At 41.4% G+C, this 17619-nt stretch overlaps 3 protein-coding genes across 5 annotated transcripts in view; all 3 read right to left on the bottom strand.

The window, feature by feature from the left end:
- prmt7 (protein arginine methyltransferase 7) overlaps positions 1-7372 on the bottom strand; it is a 28129-nt gene extending 20757 nt beyond the window's left edge. For 2 of the 3 annotated variants that reach the window (XM_037253575.1, XM_037253576.1), the window contains exons 1-8: positions 7138-7372; positions 4774-4810; positions 4289-4438; positions 3299-3407; positions 3045-3157; positions 2023-2252; positions 1737-1917; positions 1539-1666 (exon numbers count right to left, since the gene is read on the bottom strand). In XM_037253575.1, the coding sequence (XP_037109470.1) occupies positions 1539-1666; positions 1737-1917; positions 2023-2252; positions 3045-3157; positions 3299-3407; positions 4289-4438; positions 4774-4810; positions 7138-7232 (1043 nt within the window). In that variant the 5' untranslated portion in view covers positions 7233-7372. The remainder of the gene's footprint in view (positions 1-1538; positions 1667-1736; positions 1918-2022; positions 2253-3044; positions 3158-3298; positions 3408-4288; positions 4439-4773; positions 4811-7137) is intronic. The other variant, XM_037253574.1, reaches the window with a different exon arrangement.
- The window catches only part of adat1 (adenosine deaminase tRNA specific 1), a 525603-nt gene that overhangs the window by 121707 nt on the left and 386277 nt on the right, over positions 1-17619 (bottom strand). The window lies entirely within an intron of this gene.
- exoc3l1 (exocyst complex component 3-like 1) overlaps positions 1-17619 on the bottom strand; it is a 490744-nt gene that overhangs the window by 308234 nt on the left and 164891 nt on the right. The gene's annotated exons all lie outside the window — the stretch shown is intronic.

The following is a 17619-nucleotide window of genomic DNA, read 5'->3' as shown; positions in this document are numbered from 1 at the left end:
CTTTCGACAGTTTTCGCTCTGAGCTTGGGGCTTCAAAATGCACCATGCAATCAAAGTCGTCTACAGTCAAATCTTGGTTTTCGAACGTCCCGATTCTCGAACAAATCGGAATTCGAGCGAAAAATTGGAGATTTTTTTGCTTCGGTTGTCGAACAAAACCCGGAGGTCGAACCTCGCAAGATGAGCCGAAAGGACCCGACCGCGCGGCCCAGATGCTGACTGACTCCGTTCATTATTGTATTTTCGTTACTTTGAGGATTGTATTAACCCCTAATCATGCCTCCCAAGAAAGCAAGTGGGAGCAGTAAAGCCATCCTAAAACACAAAGACGCTCTTAAAGCAATGCGACAGTGAGCGCCCGGCGCGCTGCAGTTGCGCGATCGGACCAAATTAAGCTCCCTGCGCACTGAGGTCCACTTAAATTTTGGAAAGTACATCAGGACTTTAAAAATATTTTCTAAATTTCAGCGACGGCTCTGTCACAATACTGTGACCAGTATTTATTCATCACTCTTATTTATTCATTGTTTGTGCCTTCTTGTTTCTATTTTTTTGTGTTGTTTACTTGTATGTATATTGTGTACTATGTCTTGTCACCGTGGGATAGTGGGAACGTAATTTCGATTTCTTTGTGTGTCTTGGCATGTGAAGAAGTTGACAATAAAGCAGACTTTGACTTTGAAATGAAAAAATGCTTAAAAAAGGCGTTTTTTTTTTTAGTCTTGGAACGGATTACATTTTTTTCCATTATTTGTAATGGGAAAAATAGATTCGGAATTCGATCGATTCACTTCTCGAACCGCCTTCTGAAACGGATTGTGGTCAAAAACCGAGGTTTGACTGTATTTGCTGTGAGAACAAGTTCAATCGGTGGTACTTCTTTCATGTCTGTTTTCCCTTGTATAAAAAATGGCCTTTAATTAGCTTTATTCACCCGTTGCTATTTGTTGCCTATTGTGAATGAACATACCAAAGAAAAGGAAAGTAGACAGTAAGTGCCAGAGTGGACAGCAAAATAACTTTTTCACAGAAGTTATTAACGGCTGTATGCCTAATATGCCAAGAAGCTATAGCGGTTTTCAAAGAATACAATGGAATGCAAAAACACATCTGGTGATTGGACGGTGATTGTGTTAACAGCTAAGTGTTACGGCACTTGGCTTGGGCCCACCTACGTCTCCATTCTTTTCTGTTTTGCACCTGATTCTTTTAATGTGTATGTAAATTGAGCTGTATCAACATTTGTTTTCCATTGGTGGACTGACTACTTTCCAGGTTGTTCCACATTGTTAAGGTGCGTGCATGTGTGTGCCCATCTCTGAGAACACACATCCATTCAAGAGCTACTAATGCTCTTTTGCCCTCCCTCGCAAAAGCATCTCACACAAATGAAGAAGCAAATAAAGAGCAACTTTTAACTTAATACAACTATACACAACAATTTGGAAGCTCCTCCATAAAGGCGAACCTTGACAGAGAAAACCGAAAAGTAACTTTTTGTTATAACTTTATTAATGTATGGGTAAACGATGTTGTACCTGTGAGACTGGAGGCTGTACCACAAACTGTAGTCATCGTGGTCAACATTTAGACTCAGATCTTCTCCTTTTGCCACCTTGCACTCAATAGGCAGGAAATAAACACTCTGCATCCAGTGGTCTCTCCACTAGCGCAAACCACCACAGTTGAGCACACATGACATCCGACATTAATGGGACAAGACTTGTTTAACTTACTGGAGCCATCTTTGGCTGTGGGTATGTCCAGCTGGGAGCCATGGTACACACAATGGTTCCAGTGGGATCCATGTCTAGGTCCCACCAGGAGAGCACCACTTGAGCCTGACCACTGCTTTGAGCCACAAACTGAGAGGAGTAGGACTGGGGGGCACTGCTTACAGGCTTACTAAAGTCCACACTGATTAGCAAAGGTTTCATGCAAAAACAATAAAAATACATAAAAATCATGAACTAATAATTACTGGTGATGGTAATGTTTATTAAAAGAGCAGATGCTTCATACCTAAACATGGTGCAGACTGGACCCAAAGCAGTGAAGCTATGGGGTGAAATCTGGCTGAGCTGAATGTCACATACTGCATGAGAGCCGCTGCAGTTGGCCACAGCAGGCGGGGGCAACAACTGAGTGCCCTGCACCTCTATTGGCTGCAGCTGAGCCCAGCTCCATAATAGTTGTGACTGGACCAGCTGGGCATAGACAGTGGCCCGGTGTGGGACTGCCACACAACCTTTCTAGAAGGAGGAGGGAAAAATGGATTTTCTATATTCACTTTTCAAGTGACTACTTGTGTCATTAGACAGTGCAAATGTGTTGCAATATTCATTATTTACACATATACACCATTTAAAAAGTGATGGTAGCAACATATAGATGTTTCGGCGAATGTGTTGACTGTGGAGCCCATAGCACGAAAACCCGTGCCAGTGTGCAAATCGGTGATGTGATCAATACAGATGCCTAGGCGGGTCACATAAAATCGATACATTTTTCTGAGCGGCATAATTTTCCAGAAACTATAACAATAATATAATGTATTGTTTTTGTAATTATTTTTAACCCACTCATATTGTGATTGTGTTATAGCAAAATAATTGAAGCACATTCTTTTTTAAGTGTAATTATCTTTCATGTCATCTCTCGAAGCACAATTCTTCCCTTCAAGCCATTGTGACATGGAGCCCAAAAGAAAAAGAAAGATTTATGCGGGACCATTTCGATCTCAGTTCGGAAAATCAGATATCCCAAGTTATAATCCAATGTGTTTTGCGTTACCTACAAAAGCGATGCTTTTATTTGTCATACAGTATTTAATGTGCAGTTCCAAGCAGATTTTAATGTTCTACAAAAAACATTCATACACTTGTTCAGCAAGGAAGTTGTCTCAGGTCATTTTAATTTATAGTTGGTATTCAAAAGTTAACTTTCCAGAGTACAAAACTGGTAATGTTTCAATTTGTGCAGAAGGTTTTAGGCAACAATAATTTAAAAAATAAGAATGAAGCAAATCTGCAAATGTTTGTTACCTGAACAAGATTCTGGTGAGCATGTTCATAGCTCGGCAGAGCCCCTTCACCAATCAGCTCTGTATCAAAAAGTTCTGTGATGAGGACATTGGCCTTCATTTCCATATCTTCACCTGATATTGATCACAAACAACACATCTAATCACTTGAAGGACACATTTCCATGAAAGATGAAGACATTGATGAATGCAACTTTCACTTGCTAAACATCGAAACAATAAAGCACAATAGGAGTATTCAAATCTATATACAACCTGGCCCAACAGTAACGTCAGTTGAGTGTTTGTTGATAATCTTGATTTTGTCAGCGAAGCCATTTTTCTCCACAATGCACTTAGCGGCCTTAGCCATAGGCTTAAAAACCTGCAGACAAATATACACATTACCGTATTTTTCGGACTAAAAGTCGCTCCGGAATACAGGTAGCATTAGCCATAAAATGCACGATAACGTGAAAAAAACATATATAAGTCGCTCCGGAGTATAAGTCGCATTTTGGGGGAAATTTATTCGACAAAATCCAACACCAAGAACAGACATGAACGAGCAACAACAGGCTAAACGATAGGTATGCTAACGTGACAAACACAAACGAAGAGCTGAGAACAGGCCTGACGTAACATTCAGAGTTATTCAAAAAACTATTACATAAATAACACGTTTATAAAACCATCTGTCACTCCAATTCATTAAATCCATCGATCGTCCTTTGTCAACAATGGGTGCGCGCCGCTGACGGCGTTTGCACTTCAAAATATTCCAAAGGCCCATATAACGATATATAAATTATATATAATTTTTTTTTATTATTTACATATATTGTATCATACTGTATTGTGTTGTACCAACTAAAACCCATGATTAAAAGGTAAAGTAAAGTTGACTCCCATCTCATGGGAATATCCTTTAGGATTCCAGTGACCCGCGGGATTCCTGGATTAATGTCAACATACAGTCTGCACACAGCAGAATGCCTGAAAAGGCAGGTATAATCATTTTACTCAACAAGTACACTTTTTGAGTTCATAGTGTAACTGCAGCTAATCTGAATTGGGTTGCCAAGTTATTGTATTTTATTTGACGAAAGGCTAGCCTTCCTCCACCTGTTCTGCTTGATTTATTATTCCACATACGTATTAATCAGAATACTGTGTTTAGACTAAGGGGGCAACATACAAATTATTGCAAAAAATGTTTGCCTTGAGTTCCCCTTTAAAAGGTTAAGGAGAATGCTGTAAAATTACCTCCACAGCATAGCAGAAGTCAGCTCCAGCGGTAACAGCCATCATGGACAATAAGCCAGTTCCTGTTCCAATGTCCAGGACAATGACACTCTCACCCTTAGCCTGGACATGGGCCACAGCTGCCCGGATGCCCTGGTAGTACTTTTTATTCTATAGACGGAAAGCATATCTGCTTCAGGGTAAGAAAGCAAACCATCCAAAGTCATATTGTAAATTACTGTAATAATAATTCAAATAGAAAATACTTTTACTACTGAATCCAAGATACAATACGTGGTTATTGACATCTTAATATGAATCATTAGAAATAAAAAAATGAGGTTTTCTGCCCCCCTCCCCCCAAACAAAATCAACCTAAGAGCATGTGTTCCCATAGATTAACATCAAGGTTGGATCACATAACAGTGTTTCAGCAGACTAATTCATTTCAGTAGACTAATATCACTTGCACAGGTATATTTTCAATTTTTCCCCAACACGCTCACCCTGTCATGGTCATACAGCATATCAGCATAGCTGGACCTGGAAGAAAAAAAAAAACCCACACATTTAAGATAAACTAAACAACAGAGTTGAGGGACTCGAGTCACATGAGTTGACTCAAGTCAGACTCTACTTGAGTCACATTTTAGGATCCTGACTTGCTTGGCTAAAGCTAATGACAGACTCAATTTCACTTTGACTTGCATTAATGAGAGTATTTGATATACTAAAAACAGGACTTGGAAAGTTTTGAGTTTACAGTTAAAATTCAGCAAGTAAAACAGTGTGCTTTGTACTATTTTTAGACTAATGTATTTTTATTCTCATAACAGCCATCTGATCATACACACAAAAGCTCCCTCCAATTACGCCACCAAGCATTGTTGGTAATGGCCTGTGTCAGTAACAAGAGCCCAGACGTTCAGGCGCATTTCACCCAAAACACATTTTGTCATATCTCTCGTCGTAGGAGGGCACTGTATTCATATTGGTCAATGCCCAAGGACCACTCATAGATTGTCACACTATGCGGCTAACTTCTGAATGCCAGACTTTCGTGGTCGTGAGCTGTCCAAGACACCAGCATACCAATCGTGGATTATGTCACACTGCACGGGCTCTGACATGTCTAGACAAATCAAACTTGGCCACGACACACTAGAAACATCTTCATTAGAATTTTATGCAGAGGTGTACAAATTACAATTTTTTTAGACAAATGATTTATCGTATTTTTGGTCACTGAGAAGAGTTGGGAGGGCGTTATATATTTTCTTCTTCTAGAATTCGCTATTACATTTCCAAAAATGCTGACCATTCACCTTTTTACTGTTTTTTGTCACCATCCTGTCTCTGTATGCCCCCCCTTTGTTTGTGCTGTTTTAGTTTTTTTATGGAACCATCCTCCAAATTTGCACACTTATACACACAAATGAACTATTTGAAAAAAAAAAATCTCATTTGATCTTACCGTTTACTAATGAATATCTTTATGCATATATTCAATTGAAATTGTTACGGCTTCATATGACTTACATTTCCCCAGGGTTCCACGTTGGAAAGATATAGAGCACCGGACTTCCAATGAGGAGGCCTTCAGCTGAGTGTGACCGTTTAAAGCACCTTTTCAGATAGGCGGCAGATTTCAATTGAATATATAACGATCTATGAACAATTCATATGACATAAAGCCTTTTGGAACGCGTCATGTTTACATATGTTGGGGACTGGCGAAAGAAAATAGGAGTAACAGAGCACTTAGTATTTCGCAGAGGCTGCTCATTTGTTGCTCTTAAATAAGCCACGGAGAGGCTAATCCTTGTGATATGTTGAAGTAGTCATAAGTAGAGATGTCAATGTGACTTTTGGTGCCAATCGATATCGTTTTTTGTACGATTTTAAGGGATTGCACAATGATTTCCAATGGGGAAATTGACATTGCTTCCTTCTATGACATCATCAATCAAGTTATAGAGGGGAAGGGTTGCGTGGCCCTATTCCTCATTAAAAGCGGGTGTTTTTAAAAGCATTCATTGTTTCATTACTTTTCTAAAATGAATGGATAAAATCTAAATTGCTAACTTTCGTTTTCCTGATCAAAAAATTACAAACTGGGCTACTTAGTGAAAAATTAACCATCTTCGCTTTTGTGTCCCTTTAATATCTGAAGTAGTAATTCTAGTAAGAGTGAATCGGTGTGTACGGAAGCTGATATAGTAGGGCAGTGGTCCGCTGTGGTCAGATGATATTTTGTTGTCCGGCAACCGTTCCATTCCTGCAGTGGTGATAAAATTCAATTTGGCTGTATACGTATGCACTGCCACAGAATGTGTGTGAGTTTTTTTTTAAGAATTTTTCTATGGCCTGTTACCGAGTGGTCTGCAGACTGGTACCGGAACTCAGACCGGCGGTGGTTGCAGACCGCTGTAGTGGGAGCAAAAACCCACAAAAAAAAACCAAAAAAAAATCTCCCTATTTTTCACAACCCAAACTTGGCAAATACATGAAAAGCTATATAAGGTTTTATTCATTACAAATGACCAGTGATACTCAAGTTTTGTTGGGCGTGTTCATGCAACGGCAAACGTGCAGAAAATCTGAGTGTGCAACATCAAATTATTATGAATTGCTATATTATTCTGGTGGGCAGTACAGCTTGGCTCACTACATTTCCCAAAAAATTCACCAATCACTGCTGTCTTGCTCACAAAACATTAAAACGACTTCCATTGCGCATTAATATCGACTGGAAAAACACGATGCACATTAAACATAGCTGCACTTCTAATTTGGATTATGTTAACCCTATATATTGTTTTCTTCATTTGAGTAATTTCTAACCCGAGACACGTTGAGATGTGAGCTACCTGGCAATCTCTTGGTGATAGTCGTACTCTTCGCTCTCCTCCACGCAGTCAAAACCTTCAATTGTCGGTTTGAGTCGTCCACAGAATGCCTTCATTTCTGCGCAATCGCTTCAATAATTTTCGACTTTGTGGAAACAAACAAAACTCTCAATTAAAATTACAATTTCCTTGTAAGTTTAAGTCTACACATCCAGTATTACAGGCAGTTCACGCCACAATCGTCGTCATAGATAATAACCTACATAAATGGTTAGCCTGCACGCCACGTCTTCGTAAGCTAGTCGGGGCAAATGCGTCAGGTCATTCCTTATGTAGACAGGAAGGAACTCGAAAGAACAAGCATTCTTATACACTGTGCTCCAAAATTGAGCATATTGCCATACAATTACGTTACGACAAATACACCATATGGATGCTGGTTATTTTCGTAACGGTTGCACATGCTTTCACAAACAAATATAAACCTCACATAAATCGGTTGAGAAACGGCCAAGTTACGACATATTGTCAATACCTCTTTAAAGAAAGGGGATAGCTGATGGTGTAGTGAGGCACCATGAGTTCACTTTGCACATATGACGCTGTGCATGCGTGTGACTCAATATAATAATAATTATAAAAATAAAAAAAACTCGGTAAAGAGAACTTTGCCCCTGCCAACATGTCCGCCAAGTAGCACATCGATTAGCAGAGCTTTACCAGGTGCTGGTTTATCTTAGAGCCTTCGGAAAGTCAAAACATCCTGAACCTCAATGCCACATTTTCAAGGAAAAATGTAAAGATGTTTTCTTGGGAACATATGAAAGATCAGCACTGTTTGAAATTTATTTGACTCAATATATTTCGCGACGTCATTGCGCGTCACGAGTATTGATGACTGCTCTTGCAGAACTGGGAGTCGCTGATAGGTTTCAAGATTCAAGAGTTTTTATTCTCAAACATCCCCTGATCTTAAACTCCCAAGAGGGCAAGGAAAAACTCAAAACTCCAGCTAGGGGAAATGAAAGGTTTACGCTTGCCTGTCTTGTGTAAACTTGCGTTCGATTCGCACATATGGCATTGTGTTTGTGTGAGGAAGAAAAAGAAAAACTGCTCTGGCAGCACAAGCAACAACGAAATGTCCCTATTTTGCAGACCTACTGTACCTGCAAAATATATTTGCTTTATGATAAAATAGGGATAAAGTATTGTACCTTGTAAGGTAATTCCTAAATTGTACTCATGTAAAGTGAGTGTTTCTAAGCAAAGTATGGAAACTAATTGTGTTTCTTAAGCATCCCTTGAAAAAAAATGTAAATTTCCCATTCTCTATGAAATTATGAAAATATTTTCATAGTTTGTTATAACTGCTTGGAACCACATCTTTTCTTTTGCCTTTAGCATAGTGCATAGGTCGGCAACCCATGGCTCCGGAGCCACATGTGGCTCTTTCATCCTTCTGTTGTGGCTCCCTGTGACTTTGGAAAATAATGAGTATTTTATAAAAAAATTAAATTTTATTGTAGTTTGTTCATTTTAAAATATAATTCTGAATTTGAAGATTATGGTAAACTTGTAACATTAAAATTAAACGTTTTTAATATTTTTACCGCCCAAAATATGCGTCACATCCGCCGATGTGCGACATTCGAATTCCTGGCGTCCCTCACGTCTGGCAGCCGGCGTTTTTCCAGCACACTACCAGCGTGATAACGATATATTAAGTGAAGTAGTCGGTTTTTTTTTAATTCAGGAGGATAAGTGGCTGCACACTCCAGTACACGCAATGGGACAGAAGCAGACTGCGCATTTTTTTGGTTTGCATTGTTCGTTCAGTGCTGGTGGATAATATTTGGATAAGTTTGGATTTTTATCTCATAAATAAGAGGACAGGTGACTGCAGGCTGTTTGCATTTTTTGTTCAGTGGGTTGGGTAAGTTTGGATTTTTATTTCTTAAATACGAGGACTCAAATAGACACCGGGTATTTTATTTGAAATTAAGCATCAACCAAGTGTAAAATGCTTTTTGTTACATGCAGAAATAAAATTCTGTGTTCTCTGCAGCAGTTCGTTGATTTCATTTTCATAAATGCAATCGTTTTTTGTACATAGCATAATATATACATGCATAATATATATAATGATGTCAAAATGGGTTGTGGCTCCGGGTGCTTTCTTTTCATTGGGGGGCGGTCCCAAATGGCTCTTTGAGTAAAAAAGGTTGCCGACCCCTGGCATAGTGTATTGTTTGGATTCATTATCGTGTTTTCCCATGCATAATGCGCACAATTTAACTAATTTATTGTCCTAAAATCTGGGGTGCGCATTATGCATGGGTACAACAATTTTTGAAGAAAATCTCCCTCGAAATAAAACTTGAAATCACACCTTTCTTCTTGTTTGTTGTCAATCGCGCATCGCATTCAGCCATCCTGCCCAACACACTTAGTCAGTAAAATTCATAATTGACGACACATCGTTTGATGCGATGGTCCAATCCTTGATGGTGTGTTATTGTCAAATATTGTTTGTTTTTTAATCTCCATCGCAAACCGGATATCATACGGAGGCCGCCATGACAGTATACGCAGAACGGATGCGCAGGACACGTCAGCTACCGTCTCTTTCCATGTATAATGCGCAAAATTTAACTAATTTATTATCCTAAAATCTGGGGTGCGCATTATACATGGGTACAACAATTTTTGAAGAAAATCTCCCTCGAAATAAAACTTGAAATCACCTTTCTTCTTGTTTGTTGTCAATCGCGCATCGCATTCAGCCATCCTGCCCAACACACCTAGTCAGTAAAATTCATAATTGACGACACATCGTTTGATGCGATGGTCCAATCCTTGATGGTGTGTTATTGTCAAATATTGTTTGTTTTTTAATCTCCATCGCAAACCGGATATCATACGGAGGCCGCCATGACAGTATGCGCAGAACGGATGCGCAAGACACGTCAATCGCGCATCGTATTCAGCCATCCTGCCCAACACACTTAGTCAGTAAAATTCATAATTGACGACACATCGTTTGATGCGATGGTCCAATCCTTGATGGTGTGTTATTGTCAAATATTGTTTGTTTTTTAATCTCCATCGCAAACCGGATATCATACGGAGGCCGCCATGACAGTATGCGCAGAACGGATGCGCAAGACACGTCAATCGCGCATCGCATTCAGCCATCCTGCCCAACACACTTAGTCAGTAAAATTCATAATTGACGACACATCGTTTGATGCGATGGTCCAATCCTTGATGGTGTGTTATTGTCAAATATTGTTTGTTTTTTAATCTCCATCGCAAACCGGATATCATACGGAGGCCGCCATGACAGTATGCGCAGAACGGATGCGCAAGACACGTCAATCGCGCATCGCATTCAGCCATCCTGCCCAACACACTTAGTCAGTAAAATTAATAATTGACGACACATCGTTTGATGCGACGGTCCAATCCTTGATGGTGTGTTATTGTCAAATATTGTTTGTTTTTTAATCTCCATCGCAAACCGGATATCATACGGAGGCCGCCATTACAGATGCGCAGAACGGATGCGCAAGACACGTCAGCTATATAAAGAGCGAGACTTCAGTTCTCTACCTAAATGCGTATTACAGGTAATATTTTATTTCACAACACTTTGCCTTGTTCCTTTCCTCTCTGCTGTTCACTTCAAACACGCTCCATACGAACACAATGCTCTCGTATCAGACGCTTGCTCGATCACCTGCTCGTTTGCTGTCACAATGTACCCTACACAAATCCGAAACATTTCTCCGCTATCGAGTTTGCTAGCGCATGCGCAGTGATACTGACCGGCAGAATAACATCCGGTTGTTCCCAAAGATGATCTTTTTTCTGAACTAATTTTACGTTTACGGACTTAAGTAAGAGTCAAAATTTGGGTGCGTATTATACATGGGTACGGGCTTTTTTCCAGCATCGACATGCCATTTTTAGGGTGCGTATTATGCACGGGGGCGCATTTTGCATGGAAAAACACGGTAACTATCCACTCATGATGAAAAAAAAAATCGTATTTTTAATTTGATCTAAATGGCTATGCCTCCCCTGCCATCATGAAAAGGGGAAAAACTAATTCAATTGTTTTTATTATAAAGTCATTTTCCTTATAATTCCAATAGTTTTGTATCATTTTGAACCAAAATCGCTGAATTTTTAGTTCTTTTAAAACCGAAGACGATTCGCTCGGAGGAGCCAACTTCCTGTCTAGCCTCCTCTGAGGACTGCGTAATCACACGGCTGCCTATGTTGACAGGCTATTCAGTTAGACAGAACTGCTCTCTGTCTTTATGTCGCTGTTTAAGTGTTCAAACACTGTCGCTATATTAACTAATTTCCGTAGTTAAGCTGATGTATTGAATATCTAGTGTTTTTTGTCATCTGTCTGTAACGTCTGTTTCTCAAGAGGAACAAAACGGCTTTGAAAAGAGACCTTACGGAGGCTACGAAAAAAGGTTCTCCAGCCTTATGGCAGGGGGTGCTATTGATCCTGGGATGCTTCATGCACCTACCTGTAGAATTAGAGATCTCCAGTTCAAATTTACAGTGAGCAACTGAGGAGCAGTCGTCCATTTGTTTCGTTTTACATTGTCCTAAAATAGAAAAGCAAGGTCGATAAAGTGTGGAGGAAGTTAGCATTGCACAACTCAGCCGTCACTGTTTCATAATTTGCATAGAAATAAAAGCAGCGATCCTTAACAAACAAGCATGTGTGATGCAACTGGCTAAGGTCATCAAGGGTACACCCGTCGCACGTCATTTTTGCATGTGTAATTAATGCATCGTACAAAAGATGAGCGAGCTACCATCAGTTTCACACGTATGTAATCTTCTACCACCAGCCACGAAAGGGACTCTACCTTCATAGTGTATTCATCTTGGTGAGCGTTGACTCTTGCAGGCGTTGATGTCAGCACCGGTATTATTTCAAAGTCCTGCGTCGGAATGCTGCCCCCAGCGGTGGGCGAGGGATAGTCTACGATTGTGTCATCCGCCCCCGCGGCCAGATCCATGTAGCCCGCAAAATCACCGGGTACCATGACCTCTGGCTCCGGATTGAGCATGTGAGCAATGTCAGCGGCAGATAAGCGTGGCAAGTCCATACCGTTTTCAGGGTAACGCACGCATCCATCGTCAAACAGGTCGATGGCAGGAGACGAGGACCAGTGTTCATGCTGCTCCACCCCGTTTGCTAAGCGGCTTTCGCCGCCGTACCCTAGGGTCGCAGGGAGGGTTGCCGGACTCTCAAACACCTCGAAGGTTGATGACGAAGCTCCAAAGAGACGATCGAACCGTTGATCGTCGTAGCAGAGCGGCGATAAGAGGTCGTTCACCCTCTCAGCTGTCTGTGACGTCGTGACGCTAGGTTCGGGTGTAGGCATCGGCAGGATGTCAAAACCCTCTGGTGCTGACCACGCTGCAGCCGGCGATAAGGCGGATCGCGACCCCTCAGCCGGCGCGTTTGGTCGTGGAGATGCGATGAAAGCTGTGTCGGTCTGGTTTGTCTCTGTGCCAGAGTTGTCAGGGCTGGACCAGAGTGTGATCGTACAACGTGGTACGCTTTGCACACCTCTGGAAAGCTTTTCTCCTGGCCCGTTCTCCACAGGTGCAAAACTTGGTAAAAGTCGTCTGGCGGGTCTTTTTTGAGCCATCTTCTTCTTATTTCTCTGACGTGTAGAGCGGTCTCTCTCTTGGTGGTAGGTGTGAAGGCTGAGTCCGAAAGCCCGCTTTTATACTGATCGGTGTTTCCGCTATCATATTTGAGCTTCAGGTTTGCAGTTTAACACCAAAGCTTTAGCTTAGCTCTTTTCTGTGAACTCGCCGCTCGATACTCTGCCGTAATATAGCTGCAGCAGGTCCAGCCCCTCTCTCAAACCACACCTCTGTGTATCACGTGTTTTTAGTCAGGACATGTTTTAAACTTAGGCGACTTTCATAAAACTATCTAAACAAATTGTAACATACGAAATATGCTGGAGGCACATCAAATATACTGAAATATAAGGCCTTCAGAGGCCTTCATCTGGCTCCCTCCAAAATTAAATGCTCCCAACACCTAGTCTCTTACTTTCAGATAACTTCGTCAGCATATTGACGACGCTTTAATGACTCGACCTCAGCTCAAACTATTGTACCGTAATTTTCGGACTATAAGTCGCGTTTTTTTTCATAGTTTGGGTGGGGGGGCGACTTATAATAAGGAGCGACTTATATATGTTATTTTTTTTACATTTTCCAAAAAAAAAAAAAAAAGTGAAACCGCGATAAACGAACCGCGATGTAGCAAGGGATTACTGTAATTTGAATTTCAAGTGACATCAGCAGCGCGACGCGGCGTGGCGCGGCGGTTGTTTACATAAAGGACAAAGATTGCTCACGGGATGACGAAGATGACGAAGGGCCCCACGTACTACCGGCATCATTAGCGGCTTTGTTTCTAAGTGACACGGAGGACGAAGAGTTTGAAGGATTTAAGGATTTGGAGTGACACAGAAGGTTTGAAAAACTATTATGGCTTTTACCCACGCCCGGTCCTACTCTCCGGAGCTCTCTTTCACCTCCGTGGATTGAAGTCGGGGGCCGGCGCTCGGCCGGGTGGCTGTCCAGGGACGGTGGATGGGGCTCGGACATGGCTTTTACGCACGCCCGGTCCTACTCTCCGGAGCTCTCTTTCACCTCCGTGGATGGAAGTCGAGGGCCGGCGCTCGGCCGGGTGGCTGTCCGGGGACGGTGGATGGGGCTCGGTCATGGCTTTTACGCACGCCCGGTCCTATTCTATGGAGCTCTCTTCCACTTCCGTGGCTGGAAGTCCACGCCGCCACACGCCTGGAAGTTTGTTTTGTTAAATAAAGAGCCGTTTACCAAACCCACGTCTTTCCTTGAACTTTGTTAACACTACAATATAGTTATATAGTAGATCTGTGGAATAACGACGAGGCTGACGTCAGGGCGCACGCGCGGCGTTGTTGACGAAGGACAAGGAATTTGATCGATGGATTTAATGATTTAGAGTGCACAGATGGCTTGATAATACTATTGCTTATATAATAGTTATTTGATATCTAATTTATATATCGTTATATGGGCCTGTGGAATATTTTGAAGTGCAAGCGCCGTCAGCTGCGCGCACCTATTGTTGACAAAGGACGATCGATGGATTTAATGATTTGGAGTGACACAGATGGTTTGATAACATTATTGCTTATATAATAGTTATTTGATATATAATTTATATATCGTTATATGGGCCTGTGGAATATTTTGAAGTGCAAGCGCCGTCAGCGGCGCGCACGCATTGTTGACAAAGGACGATCGATGGATTTAATGAATTGGAGTGACACAGATGGTTTTATTAACGTGTTATTTATGGAATAGTTTTTTGAAACGTCAGGGCCGTTCTCAGCTCTTTGTTTGTGTTTATGTCACGTTAGCATACCTATCGTTTAACCTGTTGTTGCTCGTTTATGACTGTTCTTGGTGTTGGATTTTGTCGAATAAATTGCCCCCCAAAATGCGACTTATACTCCGGAGCGACTTATACCATAATTTTCCATGTAAAATACGCCCCCGTGCATAATACGCACCCAAAAAATGGCATGTCGATGCTGGAAAAAAGCCCGTACCCATGTATAATACGCACCCAAATTTTGACTCTTACTTAAGTCCGTAAACGTAAAATTATTTCAGAAAAAAGATCATCTTCGGGAACAACCGGATGTGTTGTGACGGCTGAGTTGTGCAATGCTAACTTCCTCCACACTTTATCGACCTTGCTTTTCTATTTTAGGACAATGTAAAACGAAACAAATGGACGACTGCTCCTCAGTTGCTCACTGTAAATTTGAACTGGAGATCTCTAATTCTACAGGTAGGTGCATGAAGCATCCCAGGATCAATAGCACCCCCTGCCATAAGGCTGGAGAACCTTTTTTCGTAGCCTCCGTAAGGTCTCTTTTCAAAGCCGTTTTGTTCCTCTTGAGAAACAGACGTTACAGACAGATGACAAAAAACACTAGATATTCAATACATCAGCTTAACTACGGAAATTAGTTAATATAGCGACAGTGTTTGAACACTTAAACAGCGACATAAAGACAGAGAGCAGTTCTGTCTAACTGAATAGCCTGTCAACATAGGCAGCCGTGTGATTACGCAGTCCTCAGAGGAGGCTAGACAGGAAGTTGGCTCCTCCGAGCGAATCGTCTTCGGTTTTAAAAGAACTAAAAATTCAGCGATTTTGGTTCAAAATGATACAAAACTATTGGAATTATAAGGAAAATGACTTTATAATAAAAACAATTGAATTAGTTTTTCCCCTTTTCATGATGGCAGGGGAGGCATAGCCATTTAGATCAAATTAAAAATACGATTTTTTTTTCATCATGAGTGGATAGTTACCGTGTTTTTCCATGCAAAATGCGCCCCCGTGCATAATACGCACCCTAAAAATGGCATGTCGATGCTGGAAAAAAGCCCGTACCCATGTATAATACGCACCCAAATTTTGACTCTTACTTAAGTCCGTAAACGTAAAATTAGTTCAGAAAAAAGATCATCTTTGGGAACAACCGGATGTTATTCTGCCGGTCAGTATCACTGCGCATGCGCTAGCAAACTCGATAGCGAAGAAATGTTTCGGATTTGTGTAGGGTACATTGTGACAGCAAACGAGCAGGTGATCGATCAAGCGTCTGATACGAGAGCATTGTGTTCGTATGGAGCGTGTTTGAAGTGAACAGCAGAGAAGAAAGGAACAAGGCAAAGTGTTGTGAAATAAAATATTACCTGTAATACGCATTTTGTTATTTGCTGATTGAAACTGCTAATTAAACTGTGAATTGAAACTAATAGGTAGAGAACTGAACTCTCGCTCTTTATATAGCTGATGTGTCTTGCGCATCCGTTCTGCGCATACTGTCATGGCGGCCTCCGTATGATATCCGGTCTGCGATGGAGATTAAAAAACAAACAATATTTGACAATAACACACCATCAAGGATTGCACCATCGCATCAAACGATGTGTCGTCAATTATGAATTTTACTGACTGTGTTGGGCAGGATGGCTGAATGCGATGCGCGATTGACAACAAACAAGAAGAAAGGTGATTTCAAGTTTTATTTCGAGGGAGATTTTCTTCAAAAATTGTTGTACCCATGCATAATGCGCACCCAAGATTCTAGGACAATAAATTAGTTAAATTTTGCGCATTATGCATGGGAAATCACGGTATATGTTTTTTTTCACTTTTTGGGCATTTTATGGCTGATGCGACTTGTACTCCGGAGCGACTTATAGTCCGAAAATTACGGTATGTTAAATTAGGTGCACCAACACCTTGTCTTTCTCCTTCAGATGTCTTTTTCAACAAAGTTACACGCAGACAACTCGTAGCCAATAATTGGTGACTCTCCTGACTCTACTAGAGGAGGCTCCACAAGCTATTGTATGTCAAATTAGGTGTAGCAACACCTTGACTAGCTCCTTCAGATGCCTTTTTTTTCAACAAAACTCCCCCCTTGACCTCTAGACGCACTAGTTGATAGCAAATCTAGCTCAGATGTATCACTTCTTTGGTTTGTTTCACAAAAAATGGATGCAAATCTATTTCATCAATGTTTGTTAGAAAATCTGACTCCGCCTCCGGCTGATATAATACAGGCCCCATACATGCCCAGACATGTCCCCATCCAAAATGGCGCCACCAAACCAAAATGGCGACAGCCCCCCCTCTTGACTGGCGCTATCTTGGCGCCCGCCAGACTGGCGCCTAGCTCATTTGCATATACATTTGCATACAATAGACATCAAAGTCTTATACCTTCTTAATTTCAAACACTCAATAAAGCATATGAAATCAAAATCTTGTTTCGATCGTGCGTACCACTCTGTTCCGAAGTCCCGTTGTCCGAATCAAACCTTTTAACTCCGGAGTTGGTCTTCCTTTACTGATTGTTAGGGTTTACAGATTATCTTGATCGTATGATTATGTTGGAATGTAACCTGTAATAATTTACCTAGCTTGTCCTGTCTTAACAAAAGTAGTAGAACAAAGTGCTAAGAACTTTTGAACTGTTTGACTAGCTGCAGAGGAAGCAATCAAAGTTGTTTTGTTTACACAACGTCGTAAAAGACCCCCTGCTATGCTTTGATCAGCAGATCAGGGGCTTCAACCCCATCCTGTCCACTCTCACCCCCACTCTCACCCCCACTCTGTTTCTGTCAATAAAAATGCTCCTGCAACAGGCCTGAGTCAGACCTCATTCGATCATCGCTGTACGCACAGCGACGAATGGACTCTCCACCTGCAGGTGTTTAAAAGGACTTACTTGTCTCCCGTGTGGTTCTTGCAAAATAAGTTAGAGTGAGCACCACCCTAACATTTTGGTGCCGTGACCCGGATCCCTCATACCCGCCATCTGGCTGACGGAGCAGGACATGCTGCATTGTCGACAAGCCAGCGTCCTT

Source organism: Syngnathus acus, chromosome 6 (assembly GCF_901709675.1).
Source record: "Syngnathus acus chromosome 6, fSynAcu1.2, whole genome shotgun sequence".
Lineage (NCBI taxonomy): Eukaryota > Metazoa > Chordata > Actinopteri > Syngnathiformes > Syngnathidae > Syngnathus > Syngnathus acus.
The sequence above is the reverse complement of the archived record's forward strand: the minus strand, read 5'-3'. Positions and strand labels throughout refer to the sequence as shown.